The 14765-nt window shown below is 42.9% G+C and overlaps 1 protein-coding gene across 6 annotated transcripts in view; it reads right to left on the bottom strand.

Annotated features, from left to right (window-relative positions):
- LOC106567519 (long-chain-fatty-acid--CoA ligase 6) overlaps positions 1-14765 on the bottom strand; it is a 76903-nt gene that overhangs the window by 40759 nt on the left and 21379 nt on the right. For 2 of the 6 annotated variants that reach the window (XM_045693406.1, XM_045693407.1), the window contains exons 2-3: positions 12802-13023; positions 5378-5454 (exon numbers count right to left, since the gene is read on the bottom strand). Coding sequence is in view for 1 of the 6 variants with exons in the window: in XM_014136843.2 (XP_013992318.1) it covers positions 2522-2567 (46 nt within the window). In the remaining 5 variants the exon portion in view is untranslated. Of the gene's footprint in view, positions 1-2521; positions 2977-5377; positions 5455-6569; positions 6935-12801; positions 13024-14765 lie in introns of those variants that run through there. The other 4 variants (XM_014136845.2, XM_014136846.2, XM_014136844.2 and 1 more) reach the window with 4 other exon arrangements.

Raw genomic sequence — 14765 nt, 5'->3', positions numbered from 1 at the left:
TCATGGATGCGAGCTGATTAAAATGATGTAAATGTTGTCGTATTAACTGTTTTCTTAAAACTGAGGACGCATACATTACAATGAAAAATTCTACAGGAACGCCAATGAGTTTTCACTTGACGATGAAAACAGCAAACCATTCCACATAGTTCATCTAAATGAAGATGTATTCTTACTATAGAGCCATAGCAGATTAGTCTGTTACTAGAATATTAAAAGTAATATAATTGCCCTGAAAAGGCCCAAAATGTGATTTTACTACAATGTAATGGAATGTAAGGGGCAGGTTTATAGTCCTCATAATGAAAACCGCTACAAGGATAACATTGTATATCATTTTTATCAGTCACATCCATGACAATTCACATGTAGATATCCATTTTACATGTTTGAAAGTGACATTTTGCAATTACTGATCACAACGTCTTCCGAAATCAGCGATTTGGACAGCTTGTGTTAACCCAATTATATCTGGCACACCTGGCTCATTTGGATGTGTATTTTACATCACTATGAACATTTTAAGGTATTTGGGGGCATACTACAATTATATTTCATACAGGTATGGTCATGCGAAATTGTCCAATAAGATCCCATTGAGTTGTTCGGCGGCCATATTGGAAAAAAGTTTATGTAGGGTTAATGTGTGTGTGTGTGTGTGTGTGTGTGTGTGTGTGTGTGTGTGTGTGTGTGTGTGTGTGTGTGTGTGTGTGTGCAATGTTGTGCCTCTATCACCCAATTACATGGAATTCTATGGCCAAGCTTCCAACATTCTTATTTCAATGGCACAATATGGGCTATTTAAGCAATAGTTGTATCTAGTGCTTTATATCATTTGAAAGGTAATTTCATGATCGTTCAGAACCACTTGTCCAGGGTTTCCTTTGTAAAGCAATTTGTACAGGTCATTGTGATATGTACCCTAGAGGTCCAAGGTCAGAGTTCTGTTACCTGAACATTCCCGAAAATGTGTCTGATGGATAGCTGTGAATCTAAGCTTTCCAATGATATATGATTAAAGGGTATAACTGAGCAATAACTTGTTGTATATTGACATTGTTTGTCAAAGGGTAAAATCCCTATGGGAAAAAAATAATGGGACGGAGGGATGAAAGAAAGAGTGATAACACGGAGAAAGCTTCCATTTCTGCACTGCTATTGCACATTTTCCAACTCTAGGGACATAGACCTTCAAAAAAGTTACTATGAGACATCGTCACCCTAAGTGAGCCCAATAGACCATATCCGGGGGGTCTGGCTCATAGACTATGTTTAGTAGCCTACCTCAGATGTTAAAACAATGCATTACGCATGACTTTTGACAGCGCACAACGGCTGTAAAGCAAATGTTGACAACACAACAGTTTAACCGGCCCTAGGCTACTTTATCTTTTGCAGTCAGGGTTACTAAAGATTAAACATGCTGATATGTGGAACATGTGCCTAATGTTGATTCATATAAAACGTTTTTTAAATGGTCACATTTTCCCCCACACCCCTTACTGGCGGAATAAAATAGTGTTTGACAGAGCATTACCCAAGAAACTGCTAATACACTCGAGCTGGCTGCAGTGATTCAGGACCCTCACCACTGGACAGCTCCTACCAATCAGACATGCCTCTCTTCAGCGCGTGAAATCGCACGTCACACCACCCACTATGGCGTGGGTAGATTCTGAAGACATCCTTCGGCAACCACTATGCCACGTTGCTATATAGGCCTATCCTGCAATTGTTTAGCAAAATGTATATTTTTTGTTGTTGATCTACCTATCTACGTGTTATCTGGCCTACATTTAAACTGATGCATGTTAGCAGCCGTCACTGTCATTGGCAGGCGACATACAGTTGCTAAATGGTTGAGAGATTAGCTTTTTCATTTACGTGTTTCCGGTTAGGCATATACCCTACAGTATCTTGCACGACCTTAATAACCTGCAGACACGAATTTCTCACACTGAAGCCTGTCGTGTGGAATAACTTTTCATAAAATGACCGGAAATGTGTATAACTCGCTGAAACACAACACAATATATACGTTCAGAAGAAACTGTATCGACCCAGTTGTCCTATGCACATTGGTTATTGCATTGTGATGCGCTATGCGCTTTCCGAAGCCATACCATATGCCTGTAATTACAAGGCCCGTTTAGAATAAAATCGTTATTCCGTGAAAATGTCTCAACAACTGGTTATTATTATAAGTTACATCAAATAGGTTATGCTATAATTGTGCACTAACTGTCAGGCCGGCAGATACGCACATAAAGATAACCTTTCCCAGATGCATTCCGTGTAGGCCGGACGCGAATAAATGTATCCTGAAAATGTATCATCCATGCCACTCTATAGGCTATTCTAAATATGGAAGCGGCACCTGTAAAAAGAACGCATCCTATTCTATATGAATTCTAAACCAATAACATGTCTCACAATTTCAGAGAGGCTGCGCCCATACAACAAATGGCACTTGCTATTCTATCTATGGTGAACACAACGAATGCAAATATATGAAACTCACCTAATATTATCCAGACAGACCCAGAGACCAGAACGAAGGAAAGCATGTCTTTCTCATTGAGTTTGCGGTCGCAGCACACAGCCTGGTGCAAGAGTCTAAAACTGCAGCATCGACTGCAGTAACTCGCCGACAATCTGGGAGATTATAAGAATCACCGAGTAATAGCCTACTGGTCTATTTACTGCTAGCCAGTCAATTCAGATTGCAACGTCCAACCGGTTACAGCCTAGGCTATACCTATTTGCATTGGAGTACATAAATAGCTATAGGTGCGCACGAGATAGAAAAAAATGCATCCTCAAATATAAACGAATATAGCCTATCATCCCTCCTGGACTATATACTTTATTTCACCTCTAGGTAGACTATAGGCTTCCCTGCGCTTTCCTGCGCAGCGGCATACCGACTGAAATTAAAGCGTTTTACCGACGTCGCAAGTGAGATGCGCGGAGAGCAAGGTTACGCAGAGATAACTGTACTGGGTGACGTGCACTATTAGGATATAGCGATATTATAGTGGCTCTATTTATTTTTATTTTATTTTTATTCTATACACAAATAAATTCAAATTACCAACATGCACGACAGCATAGATGCTGGGTATAAATGAGTTAACAGATCAAACGTATGTTAGATTTTTGTACATGATTAGGTTAGATTTGTGGATTCGTACATGCATTTAAATAACGTTGATAATGCATGATGTTCGATAATAGTTCTATGTAGTCTCTGTCCTGTCACATAATAGCTCTATATACCGGCATTTTTTTATTCCCTGTTTTAGGTCAGTTAGGATCACCACTTTATTTTAAGAATGTGAAATGTCAGAATAATAGAAGAGAGAATGATTTATTTCAGCTTTTATTTCTTTCATCACATTCCCAGTGTGTCAGAAGTTTACATACACTCAATTAGTATATGGTAGCATTGCCATTAAATTGTTTAACTTGGGTCAAACATTGCGGGTAGCCTTCCACAAGCTTCCCACAATAAGTTTGGTGAATTTTGGCCCATTCCTCCTGACAGAGCCGGTGTCAGGTTTGTAGGCCTCCTTGCTCGCACACGCTTTTTTTTCTACGGGATTGAAGTCAGGGCTTTGTGATGGCCACTCCAATACCTTGACTTTGTTGTCCTTAAGCCATTTTGCCACAACTTTGGAAGTATGCTTGAGGTCATTGTCCATTTGGAAGACCCATTACCGACCAAGCTTTAACTTCCTGACTGATGTATTGAGATGTTGCTTCAATATATCCACATAATTTTCCTCCCTCATGATGCCATCTATTTTGTGAAGTGCACCAATCCCTCCTGCAGCAAAGCACCCCCACAACATGATGCTTCCACCCCTGTGCTTCATGGTTGTGATGGTGTTCTTCAGCTTGCAAGCATCCCCCTTTTCCCTCCAAACATAACAATGGTCATTATGGCCAAACAGTTCTATTTTTGTTTCATCAGACCAGAGGAAATTTCTCCAAAAAGTACGATCTTTGTCCCCATGTGCAGTTGCAAACCGTAGTCTGGCTTTTTTATGCCGGTTTTGGAGCAGTGGCTTCTACCTTGCTGAGCGGCCTTTCAGGTTATGTTGATATAGGACTCGTTTTACTGTGGATATAGATACTTTTGTACCTGTTTCCTCCAGCATCTTCACAAGGTCCTTTGCTGTTGTTCTGGGATTGATTTGCACTTTTTGCACCAAAGTACATTCATCTCTAGGAGACAGAATGCGTCTCATTCTTGAGCGGTATGACGGCTGCATGGTCCCATGGGGTTTATACTTGCATACTATTGTTTGTACAGATGAACGTGGTACCTTCAGGCATTTGGAAATTGCTCCCAAGGATGAACCAGACTTGTGGAGGTCTACAATTGTTTTTCTGAGGTCTTGGCTGATTTCTTTTGATTTTCCCATGATGTCAAGCAAAGAGGCACTGAGTTTGAAGGTAGGCCTTGAAATACATCCACAGATACACCTCCAATTGACTCACATTATGTCAATTAGCCTATCAGAAGCTTCTAAAGACATGACATAATTTTCTGGAATTTTCCAAGCTGTTTGAAGGCACAGTCAATTTACTGTATGTAAACTTCTGACCCACTGGACTTGTGATACAACGAGTTATAAGTGAAATAATCTGTCTGTAAACAATTGTTGGAAAAATTACTTGTGTCATGCATAAAGTAAATATCTTATCCGACTTGCCAAAACTATAGTTTGTTAACAAGAAATTTGTGGAGTGGTTGAAAAATGAGTTTTAACGACGCCAACCTAAGTGTATGGAAACTTCCGTCTTCAACTGTATATCGTAAACCTGCAGTATATAGGCTATGTGAATTACAGTGGATTGTAGAGTTGGGTTTAGTACATTTCAGTGGATCTCCATGGGGAATGTTTGTGTCCTGCTGATTCACATTTTCCCAAGAGGGAGATGGGTTGGATATACACTCCTCACGTGACATGACACATCACCTTGAAAACTGCTCCCTCCTAAGCAAGGGGACCGCCCATTGCTGCTTCTGCAACCATAATATTTATGTGATAATTTAAAAGGACATACAGAGATCATTTTATATTTCTTGGTTTGTCATACATATTGCACATTAAATATCAAGCCTACTGTAGCATATTTTATGCAATGGTTAATCTGGAGTCTAGACACATCTTGAGTAGCCCTAGCCTACATATGTTTCCATTGTATTTTTTTTTTTTACATTTTGAGCAGCATAAAACACTTCCTGGAGGCAGTCTCCTGAGGTAGCCAGGGAGGGAGCCAGGGAGGGGAGGAGTGCTCTTCTGCAGGTAGGCATGAAAAATTAGGCCTAATTGTGTTATTGTGGTGTCTGCATCACGTGACTGACCTTATCAAGTGGGTCATTGTCAGGACCTCCCATCTGTCACTTCCTGTCCTGCCACCAGTCACATCTCCCGCCTCCTGCTGCAGAAAAGACAAACATGGCCACATTAAACATGTTAAACAGAGGAGGACAGTCAGGGGCGTATTCATTACGCCGATTCTGTTGTGAAATGTTTCTTAAAGTGAAGCAAACGTAACTAAACGGGGAGGGATCTACTTGAATTTGTCCAATAAAAACTCTTGTGTTGCAACTGTTTGGCTAATGATTACACCCCAGATCACACAGGTGGATACTGTTTGCATCCCAAATGGCACCCTTATTCCCTTTATAGTGCACTACTCTCCATGTGGCTGGTATACAGTAATGCACTATATAGGGATTTGGATGCACCCACAGACTGAGGAGGGAATTCAGGGAGGTCATGCAAGAGTTGCAAGAGAAAAAACCTACTGATGGACAATAGGGATTTCATTGCGTGATTGCAATGCCCCTTGCATCGATGTTAGGGTACACAACACACACATGGAATTAAGTGATAACAGAGTGAAAGGGTTATTTCCTTCAAAGATGACATGTGTCTTGTACTACAGAGACAGCATGCCTTTTTTTCCCCCGAAGCTTGTTCTGTCCATGTTATTTCAAAGCTCCACACATAAAACATCTTCCCATACACTATTCCTCTTCCTCCTCCCCTATCCTCCATGTCCATAAAGAATGTCAGGTTATCTATTGCATCTTCAAGCCTGCCTATCTCACCGCTCAATGTGTATATGGGAGGGTTGTGGCCATGGTGGAAGGGGGAGAGGTAGAGGGAGAGGGAGGAAAAGGAGGAAGTAGAGAACTGTTGCAGAGCAGCTGCTAAAGGGGGCAGGGCCGCCACCATGAAGTATCAACAGTGGCTTTCATTTGATCCAATGTCACAGAGCTGTCAAAGCAGATTTGTATTTATTTATACTTTATTTTATCAGGGAGTCATACTGAGACCAAGGTCTCTTTTATAGATGAGCCTTGAATTACATAAATGACAGAAAATACACACATCAAAATATAAATACAAAATGCAAGTAGAAAGAAAAACACGATCATAAAAAACACACACATTCATCAGTAAAAGGTCCTCGATCAGCCTTCTGAACCGCCCTAGAGGCATCAAAATATTAAAAATTTTGTTCCACAAATACGAAGCAAGACTTACCTTACTTCGTGGAGACCAAAAATATTTCCAGAGTTAACCATCCTTGAGACCGGGTGTGGTAACTTGTGTCTAAAGTTTAGTAGAGATGTTAGGTACAGTGGGACTTTCTGTAAAAGGACTTAATGAATGAAAACATAGCAATGTATCAACCTACGTGACATCAAAGACGGACAACCAACTGTCTGATAGAGAATGCAGTGATGATATAAAAATTGTCTCCGGTAATAAAGTGCAGTGCACTATGATAAACTGCATCTAACGGCTTTAATGAAGTGGCAGCTGCATTCATATCGATGATGTCGCCACAGTCTAGGACCAATAGGAACGTCAACTGAATAATCTGTCCTTAAGCTGTTCTTGTCTATTAATGTTTTGTATTATGTAATGCTTCATGTTTTGTGTGGACCCCAGCAAGAGTAGCTGCTGCTTGGGGATCCTAATAAAATACCAAAAAATACCAAATCTGCTTTCTACTATTTAACGAGAGGCAAGACCTATTTCTATAGAAGAAACAAATTTTTATTCTCCCCTTTACTAACTCATCAATATGCTTTTTAAAATAAAGCTTTTCATCAATCCAGATGGCCAGATATTTGTAAGCAGGGACATGATCAATATGGACACCAGCCAAAGTACATATGTTTAAATCATCAGTTATTTTTATGCGCTCTAGTGAACGACATATACTTAGTTGTACCTGCATTCAATAGTAATTTCAGGTCAATACAGTTTTTCTGTAATGCTATGAAGGCAGACTGTAGTTCAGATAGAGCCTGGTCAACCGGCGGGATAACTGTCATGCTTGCTCCCGCTTCCCCTCTCTCGCGTTCGAGGGCGCCAGGCTGCTCATCATTACACACACCTGTCACCATCATTACGCGCATCAGCACTCATTGGACTCAGCTGGACTCCGTCACTTTGTTTGACCTTCCCCTCTATATCTGTCTGTTCCTCAGTTGGTTCGCCGTGTCAGCATTATTGTTATCATGTCGTTTTGTTCCCCCAGTCCAGATGCTGTTGTTGTTTTGTGTGATGTCCGTTTTCCATTAAATGTTCACTCCCTGTACTTGCTTCTCGGCTCCAGCGTCGGTCCTTATAGAATGCTGACACCATTATTTGAAGCATCAGTGAGTTTTTGTTTTTTGTTTTTGGTGGTGACGTTGGGTCCATGTGCCGCCGCAGATGGAAGTGGCTGTGCCTCAGCTGGCTCGTTGGGCTTCCATGCCACAGCCGGCTCATCAGGCTCCCATCCCACGTCATGCCTCAGCCGGCCCCTCAGACTCCCATGCTTCAGCCGGCTCGTCAGGCTCCCACGCCTCAGCGGGATCATCAGGCTTTCATGCCTTAGCTGGATCATCAGGCTCCCATGCTTCAGCCATCTCATCAGGCTCCCACGCCTCAGCCGGCTCATCGGCTCCCACGCCTCAGCCGGCTCGTCGGGCTTCAACGCCTCAGCTAGCTAGTCCAGCGCCATGCCTCGGCCGGCCAGTCAGGCTTTCCCAGGATGGAATTGACTCGGAATTGCTTAAAAGGGGCATGTTTATCTGCCAGAGGAATAAATATGGAGGAGAAATGTTCTAGAGCCAACTCAGGGTCAGGAATACAGAAGATAGTGGCTAAATCAGAGTAGAACAGGTCATGTAAAAACCCTTGAGGAGAAAACGTTAAAATGTATCTTCTTAATTAAACGATGATTAGTATTTAACTTTTTCATATCTCTAATACATACTATGGGACAATGATCACTGAGATCATATGCAAATACCCCACTAGACAAATATTTATATGGGTTATTAGTAAGAATTTGTCATACCCTGATCTGTTTCACCTGTCTTTATGCTTGTCTTCACCCCCCTCCAGGTGTCGTCCATCTTCCCCATTATCCCCTGTGTATTTATACCTGTGTTCTCTGTTTGTCTGTTGCCAGATCGTCTTGCCTTGTCAGGTCTTACCAGCGTTCTTTCCCACCTTCCTATTTCTGTAGTTCCGTTTCCTAGTTTTCCTGGTTCTGACCACTCTGCCTGCCCTGACCCCGAGCCTGCCTGCCGTCCCGTACCTGCCTGACTCTGACCTGATCACGAACCTCTGCCTGCCCTCGACCTGCCCTTTGCCTGCCAGTGTTTATAATAAATAATCGGAGAATAAACTATCCACATCCCGTGTCTGCATCTGAGTTGTGATAGTACGAGCTGGCCATGACTGACCCAGCAGCTCCGCAATGCCGTCTCCTCCCAGGGAGCCACCATTAGAAGACACAAGGAGTTACTTCAAGGTTTTATGGAAGGATTCCAGACCTTGGTGGAAAGCGAAGACCATGCCTTCAACACATTGCTGGAGCAATTCCGCTGATTTTCTGTGAGGCAGCCCACCACTACAGTAACCCCCCAAACTGTCAATTACCCCGCTCCCAGCGGCGTTTCTCCCAAATCTACCACAGCTTCCCAAAAACCCTGCTTACCTCCTACAGAGTGCTGGAGATCCCAGATCCTGCTGGGTGTTTCTCTCCCAGTGTTCTTTCATCTTTGAGCTGCAGCCCTCTTCATTTCCCTCAGATTCCTGGAGGATAAAGTACATGATAATGCTGATGTCCGGGGGGCTCATGCCTGGGCTACAACGATGTGGGAGCAACAACCCACCGTTTGCCTCAGATTGTAGGAGTTTGTGGCGGAGGTATGGAAAGTGTTCGATTCTCCATTGTCCAGACGAGGCGGCTCGTAAGCTACTCCAACTAAGTCAGGATTCTCGTAGTGTGGCAGACTTCGCTGTGGATCTTCGCACATTGGCAGCTGAGAGTGCCTGGAACCTGGAAGCCCTGTTTGACGCTTTCCTTCACAGGTTGTCAGAGGTGATTAAAGACGAGCTCGCAGCCCGGGAGCTGCCCCTGAACCTCGACTCCCTCATATCCTTGACCATCCAGATCAATGGGTGGCTAAGGGGAACGTAGGAGGGAGAGGGAGTCTGTTCCCTGTTGCCGACACTCGTCCTCGACTTCCACCTCGCCTCCGAGGAATCTATTGGCAGTGTCACCCACACCACGTGTCCCATTAACCTGAGAGTGTCGGGTAATCATGGAGGCACTGGTTAGAGGGGGCGGAACACCCATTCATAGTATGGACAGATCACCAGAACCTGGAATACCAAGCACCTCAACTCCAGACAAGCTCGACGGGCCCTGCTATTCAACCGAATGATCTTCACAATCGCCTAATACTACTTCCGGTGGACATGGTCTCCGACCAGGGTCTTCAGTTCTCATCCCAGTTCTGGAAGGCGTTCTGCATGCTCATTGGGTCATCGGCCAGCCTGTCCTCCGGGCTCCACCCCCAGTCTAACAGCCAGTTGGAACGAGCCAATCAGGACCTGGAGATGACTCTTCACTGCCTGCTCTCCGCTAATCCCACCACCTGGAGCCAGTAGCTCGTGTTGGTAGAGTCTGCCCGCAACACCCTCCCTTGCTCAGCCACTGGTCTCTCGCCTTTTGAGTGCTCTCTGGGATATCAGCCCCAAGAGGTAAGCAAACCCTCGGCCCAGATGTTCGTCCGCCGCTGTCGTCATACCTGGAAGAGAGCCCGGTCGGTTCTTCTCAAGACCACCTCCAGGTATCGACGACAGCGGCGATACCTGGAGACCACCGGACCCCAGCTCCCCGTTATCGTCTGTCCACTTGGCATCTGCCCCTCCGGGTAGAGTCCCGCAAACTGTTCCCCTGTTTTATTGTCCCTTTCCTCATCTCAAAGATCCTTAGCCCTTATGCTGTTCGTCTTCTGTTGCCCCGTACACTCCGTATACATCCCACTTTTCATGTGTCTAGGATTAAACCTATGTCTCACAGCCCTTTGTCTCCTGTTTCCTGACCCCGAGCCTGCCTGCCGTCCTGTACCTGCCTGACTCTGACCTGATCACAAACCTCTGTCTGCCCTCGACTTGCCCTTTTCCTGCCCCGTGTTTAGAAAGAAAACATCTGAGAACTGTACTATCTGCCTCCCGTGTCTGCATCTGGGTCATATCCTGAGTTGTGATATAATTAAATCAATGAATGAGGAGTTACCAGGGTTTTTCACATTTAGCTATGTGGGTTTTGAGATCAGTTGAGTTAGTTTAAAATCAATGCATATACTCTTAAATTGATTTGAGGCCAATGATAGCCAATCCAGATATCAAATCCCCTAAAATGACCAACTCCGAGGACAAAAAAGGTGTTAAACACTTGGATATAGCACCAATAACATCCACCATGGCAGCAGGGGGTAGGTAAATCCCAGCAATACATGAATGTGTATTGTGGATTATGGACACATCTACAACCAAGAGCTATCATTTATTGGGTACTCAAAAATGTAAAGATTTGGATGCCGTCAAAAGTTTGGAAACACCTACTCATTCAAGGGATTTTCTTAATTTTTATATTTTCTTCATTGTAGAATAATAGTGAAGACATCAAAACTATGAAATAACACAAAAGGAATCATGTAGTAACCAAACAAGTGTTAAACAAACCAAAATATATTTGAGATTCTTCAAAGTAGCCACCCTTTGGCTTGATGACAGATTTGCACAATCATGGCATTCTCTCAACCAGCTTCATGAGGTAGTCACTTCGAATGCATTGCAATTAACAGGTGTGACTTGTTAAAAGTTAATTTGTGGAATTTCTTTCCTTCTTAATGTGTTTGAACCAATCAGTTGTGTTGTGACAAGGTAGGGGTGGGAATGTATACAGAAAATAGCCCTATTAGGTAAAAGACCAGGTCCATATTATGGCAAGAACAGCTCAAATAAGCAAAGAGAAACAATAGTCCATCATTACTTTAAGACACGAGGGTCAGTCAATTCTGAAAATGTCATGAACATTGAAAGTTTCTTCAAGTGCAGTTGCAAAAACCAAAAACTATGATGAAACTTACTCTCATGAGGACCGCCACAGGAAAGGAAGACCAAGAGTTACCTCTGCTAAAGAGGATAAGTCCATTAGATTTACCAGCCTCAGAAATTGAAGCCCAAATAAATGCTTCACAGAGTTCAAGTAACAGACACATCTCAACATCAACTGTTCAGAGGAGACTGCGTGAATCGGGCCTTCATGGTCGAATTGCTGCAACGAAACCAGTACTCAAGGACACCAATAATAAGAAGAGACTTGCTTGGTCATTAGCAATTGACATTAGACAGGTGGAAATCTGTCCTTTGATCTGATGAGTCCAAATTTGAGATTTTTAGTTCCAACCGCCGTGTCTTTGTGAGACGCAGAGTAGGTGAACGGATGATCTACACATGTGTTGTTCCCACTGTGAAGCATGGAGGAGGAGGTGTGATGATGTGGGGGTGCTTTGCTGGTGACACTGTCTGTGATTTATTTAGAATTCAAGGCACACTTAACCAACATGGCTACCACAGCATTCTGCAGTGATACGCCATCCCATCTGGTTTGAGCTGTGGGACGATCATTTGTTTTTCAACAGGACAATGCCCCAAAAACACACCTCCAGGCTGTGTAAGGGCTATTTGACCAAGGAGAGTGATGGAGTGCTGCATCAGATGACCTGGCCTCCACAATCACCCCACTTCAACCCAATTGAGATGGTTTGGGATGCTTGGACCGGAGAGTGAAGGAAAAGCAGCCAACAAATACTCAGCATATGTGGGAGCTCCTTCAAGACTGTTGGAAAAGCATTCCAGATGAAGCTGGTTGAGAGAATGCCAAGAGTGTGCAAAGCTGTTATCAAGGCAAAGGGTGGCTACTTTGATGAATCTCAAATAAAAAATCTATTTTGATTTGTTTAACACTTTTTTGTGTTATTTCATAGTTTTCATGTCTTCACTAATATTATACAATGTAGAAAATAGTAAAAATAAACAAAACCCTTGAATGAGTAGGTGTGTCAAAACCTTTGACTGGTACTGCATACGGCCACTACACCCCCTTTCTGTAATCTGTCACATCTAAATACATTATAATAATTTACTTCAACATCTTTATCAGATACATAACTCTTTAACCATGTTTCTGAAAGAACCAGAATGTCAGGACACGAGTCCTGTACCCAAACATCAATTGTGTCCATATTGAAACAATAGTTTGCACATTTAGGTGCATTAGCCTAAGCCCCCAGCTCAGTCCCATAAGAGCTAACAGGCATAGGGTAATCTGCAGCTATTTGTTGAGTGAACTGGGACTTTGCTAAGGTCCCTGGTCAACCACATGAGAGCAGAGCAGACTGAACACTTTACAGACCTCCCTCAAGTCGCTGGATGCAGCTGCTAGAGCGGGAACTGGGAGAGCAGTGTTGGCAGATTTCAGTCCACCCTGATGAATCACCTGCCAAATGAGTGGAGCTGCTGCAGGGGATCAGAGTGGCTGCCAATGTTCCATTCTGGGTGTGCACAGCAGGCCTTGGTGTAGCTCCTGTTGCATGGTTGGGTCTGCCATAGCGGGCAGGAGTGTCCCAGGCCTGTCCTGGTAATGGGAGTAGGGAGGGTAACCAAAATTAACCAGAAACATTGTTTAATGTGGGGACTGCCTCTTTGCACAGGTATACATTGTCGTAAAGACAGTTCAGGCTGAAGGTGGGATGGTGGGCCAGGTGTAGATTTGGCCGTAGCACACAGTCTGAGACAGGCTGGCATTTACCCTCTGGATGGTGTCAGGGTGGAAATCTCTGGAGCAGGGTAGATATTACTTTTTTCGCAAGATGATGGCTGAGGGGAGATTGTGTAGTACAAGCCGCTTCATCTAAAGCCCATAAGCTCCTGTTCTCCACTGAAAACAGCCAGACAGGCAGGACAGACAGGGACAATACAGTATATGTACTCACTCTAGTAGTATGACCTCTGTCGGAGGAGCTTTAGATGCCCATTTGAGGGAATTTCTCCTTGCAAACAGACTATTTATTATTCTCCATTCCTTCATCTCCAAAGCATGGCATGGAGGCTACTTTTTCCTCAGCAGTTTAGCATTCAGACATTTATTATATTATACATCTAATCTGTTCAGACATTTAATGTGAGTTTTTGATTTATAAAGACCCAGGGGCTTCAGTGTAGATTGCTGATACATATTCTGTGACTGATTTTAAAAAGTCAATAGAGCACAATAGTAACGGCGTCTTTATGTAGGCAATAACAGAGGCTAACTCCACCATGGCTCGTTGGTAAAGGCCTATGGGAATAAAACATTTTTGTAGGGGGTTTTGGATAAAGGTGAAAATAAGGTCTGGTAAACACAGGCTTAGGAGATCTTATATGTTTTGTTCTATGAGATATTCTTTATCAGTCACTTTTTTTAACATTTTGAAGCATTTATGTAATCAAAATAAGCACATAATGTCACATGCATCGTTGTAGGTAGACCAAAATGCAGCAGGTATATTTATCATCTTCTTTTATTGAAGGAAAAACAAAACACTTACACAAAACAAACGACAAAAACAGTCCCGTAAGGTGCTCAGACTAAACAGGAAACAACCACCCACAAACACAAGTGAAAACACACACAACTAAATATGGCCTCCAATCAGAGATAACAACAAACAGCTGCCTCTGATTGGAGGTCATTGACAAAACTAACATAGACATAGAAAACTAGAAAAACCACATAGAAATAGAAAACATAGAACATAAAACAAAAACCCCAAAACACACTAAACAACCACCCCCTGCCACGCCCTGACCAAACTACAATAACAAACAACCCCTTGTACTGATCAGGACGTGACACATAAAGAACAAAAAAGCTTCATAATTCATAAAGGTCATGTTAACTGACTGATGTTATTTCATAGAACAAAAAATATAAAATCTAAGTCTGTGTTAACCTTAGACTATACTTTCGGTGTTTATCACCAAACCCTATTCTTTCCCCATTCATTTCCCCCATTGGAATGGCTGAATGAACCAGAGGTGTTCATTTCCGGTTTTTAGGACTACAAGCTGGCGAGCTATATAGACATACTGGACGCTTCGCAAGGCCTTTAAATGAATCAACCCAACATTTTATTAATGCATTATATGCCCATGCCCTCAGAAGAGTTGCAATTAAATATGTGAATTAGTTTGCTGTCTATATTTCCTGTTCAGACAGATTTGTGGTGAGTTGCAATTTGAGAAGTAGTGAAATGAAAGCACTATACAAATGCAAGGAATGTCTTACTAAGAGCATCCAGGTTGGGATTTAGCAAACATGTAAAACATACTGAAGTA

Source organism: Salmo salar, chromosome ssa13, assembly GCF_905237065.1.
Source record: "Salmo salar chromosome ssa13, Ssal_v3.1, whole genome shotgun sequence".
In the NCBI taxonomy this organism is placed as follows: Eukaryota; Metazoa; Chordata; class Actinopteri; order Salmoniformes; family Salmonidae; genus Salmo; species Salmo salar.
The sequence above is the reverse complement of the archived record's forward strand: the minus strand, read 5'-3'. Positions and strand labels throughout refer to the sequence as shown.